We start from the raw sequence: 10,937 nt of genomic DNA on the forward strand, positions 1-10,937 counted from the left end.
ATGCGATACCTACGTTTACGTAAAATCCTTGTGCGTTGACTAACGTCTCCGACTTACGCATACGACTTTGTCGGAAACAGTTACGACATCTTTGTGCTCAGGCCCTAAGGCTGATGGCAGAGAACTAGACGTGAGCACTTACGTCCACGACTACGACAGACGTAAGTGCTCACGTCTAGTTCTCTGCCATCAGCCTTTGTCTAAAAGCCATCACACACAAAATTGCATAGCTGCATATGCATAACATAAGACCATATGGACCAATGAGCATCGAGTATTAAGTCGCCATATTGACTTACATAACATACTCGATGCTCATTGGTCCATATGGTCTTATGTTATGCATATGCAGCTATGCAATTTCGTGTGTGATGGCCCTTAATGAGTAAGGGCTCTCACACACAAAATTACATAGCTGCATATGCACAGCATAAGACCATATGGACCAATGAGCATCGAGTATTATGTCGCCATATTGACTTACATAACATAATACTCGATGCTCATTGGTCCATATGGTCTTATGTTATGCATATGCAGCTATGCAATTTTGTGTGTGATGGCCTTAAGACTTAAGAAATTGACCAATCACAGTCAAGTATTAAGAGAATACTCTCCTTAAAATCTCATTGTAGACGCCGCATAAGATAACCCCCCCCCCCTCACCTTCCGCCTCGCGTGTTGTAAACGTCAAGTGGAACGTGCTTGAAAGAGTCGAAACGCCACGTGGATCGCACCTGAGAAGCGTCTGCTGGCGCATGCACGATAATTTATATACGAGATAGTCCTCCTAACCTCAAAAATACCGCTTTTAACGATATATGTCCTTTTTATGATACCGAGCGTCCAATTTAATATTTTCTTATTACACATGCGAAAAGAACGTGCGTTGACAGATCTTTGTCGAGATCTACGGCATTACCATTACACTTATTCTTATTTATTTTAAATATCTGCTGTGAAGAGAACGGATGTCGCGGACTTTGTAGCCTTTACGAAAGCATGACAAATATGTTGAATGGAAATATTGCATTAACCTCAAGAATAATTTATTCTGAAAAATATGGTGAAATCGTCAATAGATAATACAGTTTAGGCGGCGCGAGATTAACACTAAAGTTGATTCTAAGAGCAGATCTCGGCGTACATGCCCATGTAAACTTGAGATATGGCAGAAAAGGGTGCTCATTTGACTGGAACCGCATACATCAGGCCTTCTATCTTTGAAATTATCGCGCAGGAATCGCTCGCGTCTATCCTCGAACCATCCTTTAAAAAGATCCTTTCGGTATATTGTGTTATTTGAAATGTTTCTCCCACGCAATTGCTTCTTTTAGTCAATAGGTTTGTTCTTTTTAGTTGAACTAAGATGGAGCAGAATGAGAGAGATATAAAAGTTGGAAAGGAAAAACAAGAAATGCAAAAAGTTCTAAGCTAAAGAGAATAAACCTATCGTCTGTTACAGAATTATCTATTTTTCATACATAGCAAATATATATCTCTTTAAAAAAATATTCAGAAATATGATAGAGCATATTAGCATTATATATATTTTGCGAATATGTATTCCACAAGTAGCTTTTTATTGATGATTAGCCATATTATTTATATTTCTTGTTAAAATATCGTTTAATCTTGTTCATGTGAATTATATTCATGCTCTACTTAATGTATGTATAAATTTTTTATAAAATTTTTATTTTATAGTTTCTCGTTTCTTTTAATCCTGAGAGATATGGACATGTTCTTGAGTGGGCAGATGAGGCTTATTTAATTTTCAATGCATTTCTTCAACGATATTATCTAAAGAAATATTGTAAGCATTTTTATAATAACATATTATTATTAACAAAATTATTAATAATTGTGTTAATAATATTATGCTTCAATTTATATAATCTCTTCTATAAAAACAAAAATTTTTTTTCATTACATAATTGTTTTCAGCTGCAACATTTTCTGAAACATTTTATGGTTTGAAGCGCGTTGCAGTAGTTGATTCTAAACTTAAAGGAAATTTATCACATAAGCAACAAATACTATCATTGATATTAATTGTGATATTTCCATATCTAAAAAATAAACTTGCACAAGTCAGTTCGAGATATAAACTTGAAGAAGTAGATGGTCAAGTATCAAGAGAGGCAAGTTTAAAATATACAAAGCACAAATTTTAAAATCATCTCTTTAAATATGCAATAACTTGTTGATAATATTAAATATTATATTTTAATAGAGAGGGCGGACATTCTTCCGTAAATACATTATTAAAGGACATTCGATTCTTTTTATAACATACGAATCGCTCGTACTGTATAATTATATACTTTACATATCGGAAAAATCAGTATATCCATCACCTTTGCTAAGATTACTGTCTGTTACATTGACATACGCCGATCCACACACTGCTCTTACTATCACAGAATTGTTAAGGAAGATAAAATACAATTCATTCACTATTGGTGATGGATGGAACATATTTCAAAGAATTGTCACTGGATCCCTCGAATTGGGAGCTTTTTTCTTACAATTCCTCTCATGGTGGACCCAGGAAAATTACAATATGGATATTATGAGTCTTCCAGCTCCGCCACCTCCAAAAGTAAAAAATGGAATAAATAAATCAGTTAATTAATTGCATTATATAAAATCAAATTAATTACCGTAAATAATATATTGTTCCAATAGGTGCCAAATGTTGCACAGCAATCCAAAGGAATTTGCCCGCTTTGTCGTAAACCTCATCGTATACATACAGTGCTTATGGTATCTGGGTAAGTGGATAATATCTAATGCATCTTTATTATCTTATTTAAACAAAAAAGAAATTAGGTTAATGTCTTATAGTTATTTTAAAAAAGAAATTAGGTTGATTTAATTTTTTAGTTATGTCTTTTGCTATCAATGTATTTTATCGGAAATACGGAAAAACAAGAGATGTCCGGTGACGCATTATCCTGCCAAAGAAGATGATTTAATACGTTTGTATATAGAATAAAATATATAATTTATATTATTTGTAATATATATTATAATATATTATACAGGGTGAGTCAAAAGTATGTTTTAAAAATTTGTGAGCGTGTTCCTGGATAAAAAGGAAGAACAAATGTTCATATGAACATATGGTCGCAAATGCTTTGTTGTCGAGATAATGGACATAAATCAGCAGTATCAAATAATGCTTTATTTGAACGTTTACAATTTTGTTATTGTTGTTTGTTTTTTTTTGTTGTGTGTGAATGCGCCACCCCCCCTACCCCCCCACCCAACCAAACCAAACCACACTACCAACAAAAAAAAAAAAAAAAAATTGTAAACGTTCAAATAAAGCATTATTTGATAGTGCTGATTCATGTCCATTGTCTCGACAACAAAGCATTTGCGACCATATGTTCATATGAACATTTGTTCTTCCTTTTTATCCAGGAACACGCTCACAAATTTTTAAAACATACTTTTGACTCACCCTGTATAAAGATGAAAAATAAATACGAATTGGCTATAATTATATAACTAATGTATAACTAATATAACACCACTTTAGAAAATTATTTGTGTGATATTAAATTATCATATATTTATATCATATATTAATAGAAGGAAAAGTTAATTTTTTTTCTCAAAATAGATTTTATTTTTCTATGACACTTTGCAACATATTAAATGGCAAGGTACTTCTCTCGGTTATATATATGTATATATATATACCTATAATTTTTACAAGCTTAATTATCGATAAAGTAATATAGTTTACATTTTCAAAAAAATTAGATCATTATTGCAGAGTTACAATAAAATAACGACACAATAAAACATGATGGATCAAAGAATAATGAATAACATTCCAAAAAATTTATACATAATTTAAATGTGCGTCCTTTTAAAATCGAGCACCTAATATAAGATTAAGAATGCTTAGAACGACTATACAAATCACATTATCTAAAAAATTGAAATATCTAAGATAACACATAGTAAGGCACATTTTTTCTTAAAAATACACAATAGCTTCTAGTAGCTTTGAATAATTTTGTTTTTATGTGCAGTGAAATGACAATATCTCCTTATATCTTTATAAGTTTCAATTTAAAATTTATTTAAATATTAATATAAATATTTTATCCGAAAATATAGTAAGGATATTCACCATCTGATAGATACACTGGTATCAATAATTGATGTAACAATGTATGTCACATTTTATATATATACGATCGCGCAATTTATTCTCTTATGCCATGCACAATCCAGCTGGATTCTCTCTCACTGGTCCACATTGTTTTTGATTGCATCCAATATGTGTATATGCAATAATAGTACAATACTCAAACTATTGATTTGCATACATGACACGATATTTTCAAGACACAACTTGATTAACTCGGGCAGTTAAAGTGTACCTTTGTTTAAATTTTAGTTATACATGACATTTTTTGCAAATGTTTTGGAAATAGAGTATGTCAATGTTTAAGTTAATATAACACTAGTATATATAATAATATATATGAATCACAAATAAAATGTGGGTTTGACTTGGATGCAATAAGACAAAGAAAAAATTTTATAAAGGAATTTCTTATATATGCACATACAAGTGTGTATGTGTGTGTATATATATTTTTATATTTATAATTAGATTATGAAAAAAATTGTTCATTTCATGTACAGTCTGTATATTATTACTCGTAATTATACTCGTTTAAAGATAAAATAAATGTATCTAATTATGGCTATGTTGCTTTTACAAGTTAAATATGCAAACATATAATTATGATAGTTTTTGTCGAGCATTCTAATTGACTTAAATCCTTATAGATAAACTTATAATAATTTGAAAATACAAGCTATACTTTCATAAAAAATAAATAGTCATTTCTATTACTCTATATTTGATATTTTATATAGTTGTGTGTCTTGTCAAATGTAGTTATAAATTTAACATGTTTAGACTTGCAAAAAGATATTTAACTACATATATTTATCTAATTTTGTCATATAACTAGAGCAATTTGAATGCAAAAACTCATATAAGTATAGGGATTATTAATAGGAGATGAGGCACCAAAAATGAACTAACTTGTCAGTCATACATGACTGATAAAGCATAAATGGAAATTTGTGTGTCAGGCACTTATGATTATCTGGTAATCAAAGTGTTAATAACTAGGCCTAATATATGTAAGCATAGAGATATCAAAACATTCACATCTATTGGAATTTATAATACATAGTAAAACAAATATATGTATATATATGAATTTGTTTTTAATATGAAATATGAAAATAGCAAATTTATTTTGATTTGTTTGTAAACATGCAATACATTCATATATGCAAATCAACTGAATATTTATATACATGTAAAGAATCCTGCACTAATTTAATGGAAATGGTTTTCCGTCAAATTAGCTGAATTTTTGATATGTTTTAGTTTAAAACACATTCTTATCAAAAGTCTCAATGGGCTTTTTCAACATTATTGACATTATTTTCATACATATGCAATACATATAATGATACAGGAAAGGTTTCCTTACACTTACAAAGTATATTAAATGTTTATATGTATATGTGTAATATATGTAAATTTGCATATGTACGAAGGTAATGTTCTAAGGTCAATAACGCCGAAATTGTTCATTTTCGAGAGTTATGCTCATTGAGACTTTTGATCAGAATGTCTTAAAACATATAAAAAATTTAGTCAATTCGACGCAAAGCAATTGTCCATTAAATCAGTGTGGGGTGCTTTATCTAACATTTTGTCATCATAATAATATAAAATGTACATATGTTATATATACAGAGTGTTCCATTGTTATACTAAACTGAAATAGTTTTAAATAAAATTTATTGTTGTAACACTTAAAATGAACAAAACCAAAATACAACGTCATTATGGATACATATAAATGACTAGAACAATCAAGAATTAATGCACAAATGGTTTAGTGGGAAAAAACAATAGCTGGTTTGGATTTCTATCCTTCGCGTTCAATATTTTTTTTCATTCATATGCTTATTGGAATGTTTTGTATTGTGTGAATTATTTATAATGTAAGTTCAATATTTACAATTTTTGTATTAATAAAAAATTTTCGCTAAATATTTGTTAAACATTTTTAATTCATTGAGAAATGTGGTAGTATAATTTAATGCAATGATGATGGAACACTTTGTGATATAGCATATTTTTGAATATTATATATGATCATTTAAAAAAAAATTCAATTACTAGCATCATACATTCAATGGATGTCTATCAACATCCGTTTTTTAAAAACTATAATTCTTCAAAAAAGGCGACTCTAGCTTTAGTGGATCCGGATTTCACCTTTTTCAGTGTACTGTACTTGTTTTCACCAAGTCGAACTTGCTCCTCGTGCAATTGATCTAATTCACACTGCTTCTCACCAACCTTTAAAACTTCAATTTCAGTACGTAATTCCCGCAGCTGTTCCTGTAAGTTTTTACTTTTCTCCCAATAATCACTCCTTTCTTTTTCAATTTCTAACGAAAGTTGATCGACATCTCCATCACCAATAAGATCATAAGATGTTAAATCAGGTGGCAGAGGTTCTGCATCCAATTGCAGAGTTTGAAGATCTGCCTGTAGATCTGATGGAAGCACTTGCGTCGAGGGAAATAGATTTGGCACAGGCTATTGACAAGTTAAATGATTCATAGATCAAACTTATGTAACATATATGACTAAGTGTTATACAAATGACCAAATATATTCTTTCTATATATCACTTTGTTTTTAAATAAATATTGAAGCTATACTTACAGTTATGGTAGTGGGTATGTAGGCATTTCTACTGAGAAACTCTAACAGCTTTTCTTTAGCTTCTTTCTCGGCGACTCTTGCGCGTAACAGCTCGTCCTTTAACCTTTCTGCCTCAGCAGCTCTGCGTTCCGATTCCTGGACCAATCTTTCCGTTAATAATTCAGCCTCTCTAGTCTTTCGTTCTAAGTGAACCTTCTCTTCTTCAGTCTTCATATTATTTAGCCGTATGCGCGTAATCTCTTGTTCGGCTTCCAATGCTTTTTGACTTAAAAGCATCGCTTCTTCTTCAGCTACGCGACTTTTCTCAGCTAAAAGATCTGCAGTCTCTTCCGATCTTCTCTACAAAAAAACACAATATCAATTTTATCTATATGATATAGTTTATATTTTTATTTAATGTTTATAATTGTTAGTCTTTATTATGTCTTATATATGTACATATCTAAAATCATATCTTACAAGAGCTTCATTTGCAAGTCGTATTTCCTCCTGGTACTGTAAAAGTCGATGCTCCATTGCAGCCTTTTCCCTCTCTGCTGCTTCTCTCAATTGTTTTTCTCGTGCTAATTTGTTTCTCTCAATTTGTCTCCTATATAATATCATAATCATTTATAAAGTAATTTTAAGTAAATGTATACATGTATTTATATATACTCTCTCTCTCTCTCTCTCTCTTTACGTACATGTGTAAAATACATATTATTTATATCTAAAGATTCTGCAAAGAAAGCAAAAGAGTTCTATTGTGTGAAATTTTTAGATTATATTATGTTAAAATATGTATATGTGTATGTGTGAGTATTGTATAAATAATTATTTACTAACCTTAATATATACATATATAAAAATACATGTTGAAAACACACATGCCTAAATATTGCTTCCTATAAAAGTGACAAAAAAAAAGAAGAGCATATTTTGTTAGAAATTTAATAATAGCTGAGCATGAGCAAGATTACAAAAGCTGCATTTTAATAAATTCTTTTCCCGAGGTAGAAACGAGAATTATAATTATTTAATCAATATTTATATAATACGTTCAGACACTTATTAAATTATTTTAATTTGCGCAGCATATTAAAATTTGCACATAGTATTTATTCAAAGCATGTCAAGTTTTGGCAATTATCAAAGAAATTGCTACCACATATCACTATAAATAAATAAATAAATTAGATGACAAAAAATAAATAAATAAATTAGATTTATTTTTCTACTTTTCTTATATCCATTATTTATGATTATTATTATTTATAATTCTAATTTTAAAGATAAAAATAATTTAATTTTTCTATTAAGCAATTAAAATATCCACCTATGGAAAATACAGCAGTTTTATCATTATTTTATAAAGCATGTAATCAGATGACATTTGTTAAATTTCACATTAATTAAAAAACTTGAATAATAGAGATTATAAATTAACAAACATTTCAGATATAGACACGAAAAATATTTCTCACATCAAAACAAACTATTTTTATAAAAAAACATGTATTTACTTGCCTGGATTTTTCTTCCTTGGCCTGCGCCTTCATCTGTTGAACCTCCATGGAGTCCGGTTTGCGCCTCCTCATGTACAGATCGTGGTTGCCAATACACAGGTCCAGGATCTTAACAAATAATATGTGAGCAGCTTTGTCACTATTATGTTCATCCAACCCTAAAGCTATCAAATTCTTGACCCAGCTGGCAACATCTGACTGTTTCTTTACCAATTTATTCATGCGAACTTTCTGCGAGAAGAACACGAAGTTTGGTGATGTTTTCTCCACAGTTTTGATTACAAACTTCTTATCGTCGAAGCTAATGTGACGGATTTCCGACCATTGAAACGTAGTCTTCGGAGCTAGTTTATTTTCCTTTTCATAGATATTGAGTCCCAGTGCTGTTACTCCAAGCCAAAGATCTGTTTCCTTCTTATTCTATAAGGCAAAAGCTTATGTTGAAAATAGATCAAACTTTTCTAATAATAATGTAAGTAATGTAAATTTGGAACCTGAGGTAAAAATAATCAATGCAAAGTTTATTAACTGATGTCTTGGCACTTACACTAATAGGAAAATAGTTTACACCATACATATCGAGATCTTGAGTAATCTTAAGATACTCCATTTCTGCTTCGTCCCGAGACATGCCACGATGATCGGCATACCAAATCTTTATCCTATCTTCCCACATTTCTGGTGTCATTTGGTACTGATCTATAACTCTCTGCGGAAGCAAATCCTCGCTGGCAAGCATTCCAGGGCGATATGAAACTTCATCGTAATCACCATACTGATAATTAAATTAAAAATTAGCCTTCAAAATCTTTTTATCACGGACACAACTTATGACAATTTGTTTTAATTATTCATTTTATAAAATTAATTTTTCTAATATATTCAAATTTTACTAATAATATAATTAATGCACCATATTTACATACAAAAGATCCAGCGATAAAGTGGGTCTTTAACTGTAAAATTTGTTTTATAAATAGAATCCTACTTAATATAGGTACACTACAAGTTTTGGACTTGATCCATCTCTAAGCAACTTGATAATCTCTAAGAAATTGATTTTGATCCAAAATACATACAACCTAACAAGTATATTCTCAAAATAGATTTAGATTTTTGCAATATATTTTAAGTATACCGAAAAAAAATATCATACATATAAATATAAGATTATATTTTATGTTCTTTATCTTATCTCGAATATCTCCTGTATATAAAATTCCAGAACACAAGTTTATGATTTACTTAAAGTATACATTTATACCCTATTATATTTCAAATAAAATTTATAAATTACAGATGAGCACAGTTTTACTTACAAATTATTAGATGATTGATTGTTTAGATGATAATAAGATACCTTTGCTTGAACAGCATAGGAAGCAAGCAACACGGAAGCCTCGGGTGGGCAATAAATGTCCATAGATAGTATAGCCTGCTTCACTTGTAAGAAGAACAAATGTTGAGTGACCTCTTGCACGAGTTCTTCGGCCACATCCTCAGGATAAAATTTCGCCAGGAACATGAACGGTGTTGTTGGTTGCTGGGAAATGCCCTGATCCTGTACTGTAACCAGCTCAGTGTCATTATAACAAACACCCTCAAGACGCCATCTAAAACCGAGCGTGTCGAACAAAAATAACAATCGTTTACAAACACCTTTCTTATCTAATTTTAGCCAAGAAATAAAACCCTTCGAGTCTTCATACTGGAGTCCAAAGTACCACGTTTCCCTCAATCCTATCGTACGGCACACCAGGTCGAACAAGTCTCTGCCAGTTGATCTCCACTGCAGTACAGAAAATTGCGTCAACTCGCGAGAACAAATTTGCAAAGTGACAAACATCACTACCTCCAGATTGAATTCGAGTTCCGCGTCCAGGGTGCAGACCTTCACGGGGAAGGACCTCCCCGACTTCTTCCTGCGAAACGGTGACATCTTCACTTTTCGTTGCTTTCCCTCAGCATCGTCAAAGGACGTGCTGCCGATGGTTCAGAGCTCGCGCCGATTTCGAATAACATTTCGACGCGGCAGCGACATTTTCTCCCCCTCACGATTCCGTCCGTCCAGGAACGCGACTAGTTCGAGGAAATCGAATAACCTTACATATCTCTAGCTCTTGAGACGCGTGTCCCCTCCCGCCCCTCACGATCCCGGACGTAATTGCGAGATTACGCGATGTCTAAAATCACAGTGACAGTTCGTTCAAATGTCCGACATTCCTTCTCGCGCGCGTGTTCACGTTCTGTCTGACTCGCTAATTTCATACATGATCGCATATTTGATATTTTCGTATAATACACATGCGTATATAATACATATATATATGCTTGCCGCAAATTATTCCGCGGAATCGCAAGAAATTCCCGTCAATTTCTTTCTATCTCTTTCCTACAATCGATTCCCGGTTTTGTGAGCAAAATTTTAACAATGAATTGTATCGATCACGTTACAGAGCCCTTCATAATTGACAATTACACATGCAGGCAATAAATATATCGATAGTTAGTAATGTCATAACGTTCCGACATGTCTTGATTATTACCAGAAATAAGTTAGTGCTGGAAGTTCATATTTTTTAATAAACAATAGCTCAAACGAATGCTCCTTAATTGCGCCGTCAAAATCAACAATT

At 31.5% G+C, this 10,937-nt stretch overlaps 2 protein-coding genes across 6 annotated transcripts; one reads left to right on the forward strand and one right to left on the reverse strand.

The window, feature by feature from the left end:
• Positions 1-704: 704 nt before the first annotated feature.
• On the forward strand, positions 705-6,036 carry Pex12 (peroxisomal biogenesis factor 12). Its single transcript, XM_083079484.1, has 6 exons — positions 705-1,288; positions 1,708-1,816; positions 1,948-2,144; positions 2,237-2,605; positions 2,692-2,777; positions 2,890-6,036. Exons 1-6 carry the CDS (start codon positions 1,169-1,171, stop codon positions 2,999-3,001), a joined length of 993 nt encoding a protein of 330 aa, XP_082935610.1. The 5' UTR covers positions 705-1,168; the 3' UTR covers positions 3,002-6,036.
• Positions 5,200-10,726, reverse strand: Mer (ezrin/radixin/moesin family protein merlin). Of its 5 annotated transcripts, XM_083079481.1 has the most exons (9): positions 10,154-10,721; positions 9,961-10,090; positions 9,662-9,867; positions 8,849-9,076; positions 8,512-8,721; positions 8,303-8,409; positions 7,256-7,385; positions 6,797-7,135; positions 5,200-6,667 (listed from the first exon to the last, which is right to left on the reverse strand). In XM_083079481.1, the coding sequence occupies exons 1-9, from the start codon at positions 10,238-10,240 to the stop codon at positions 6,290-6,292; spliced, it is 1,815 nt and encodes a 604-aa protein (XP_082935607.1). In that variant the 5' UTR covers positions 10,241-10,721; the 3' UTR covers positions 5,200-6,289. The 5 variants fall into 5 exon arrangements, with proteins under 5 accessions (XP_082935607.1, XP_082935605.1, XP_082935606.1 ...); XM_083079479.1 differs by having other exon boundaries at positions 8,303-8,721; positions 10,154-10,726; XM_083079480.1 differs by having other exon boundaries at positions 9,662-10,090; positions 10,154-10,725.
• Between the last annotated feature and the right edge of the window lie 211 nt (positions 10,727-10,937).

This window comes from Camponotus vicinus, unplaced genomic scaffold (assembly GCF_025532165.1).
Source record: "Camponotus vicinus isolate PSW18456_S1 unplaced genomic scaffold, iyCamVici1.0 SCAF_10, whole genome shotgun sequence".
In the NCBI taxonomy this organism is placed as follows: Eukaryota; Metazoa; Arthropoda; class Insecta; order Hymenoptera; family Formicidae; genus Camponotus; species Camponotus vicinus.

What these genes read in the sequence shown, in the direction of transcription:
- Mer (XM_083079479.1), bottom strand. Translation starts at nt 10,240, where the DNA reads ATGTCACCGTTTCGCAGGAAGAAGTCGGGGAGGTCCTTCCCCGTGAAG. An exon ending in TAAACTATTTTCCTATTAGT is followed by an intron (nt 8,722 to 8,848) that starts GTAAGTGCCAAG and finishes TTTGCCTTATAG; the next exon opens with AATAAGAAGGAAACAGATCT. An exon ending in ACATACCCACTACCATAACT is followed by an intron (nt 6,668 to 6,796) that starts GTAAGTATAGCT and finishes ACTTGTCAATAG; the next exon opens with CCTGTGCCAAATCTATTTCC.
- Pex12 (XM_083079484.1), top strand. Translation starts at nt 1,169, where the DNA reads ATGGCAGAAAAGGGTGCTCATTTGACTGGAACCGCATACATCAGGCCT. An exon ending in CCTTTAAAAAGATCCTTTCG is followed by an intron (nt 1,289 to 1,707) that starts GTATATTGTGTT and finishes TTTATTTTATAG; the next exon opens with TTTCTCGTTTCTTTTAATCC. An exon ending in ATGGTCAAGTATCAAGAGAG is followed by an intron (nt 2,145 to 2,236) that starts GCAAGTTTAAAA and finishes ATATTTTAATAG; the next exon opens with AGAGGGCGGACATTCTTCCG.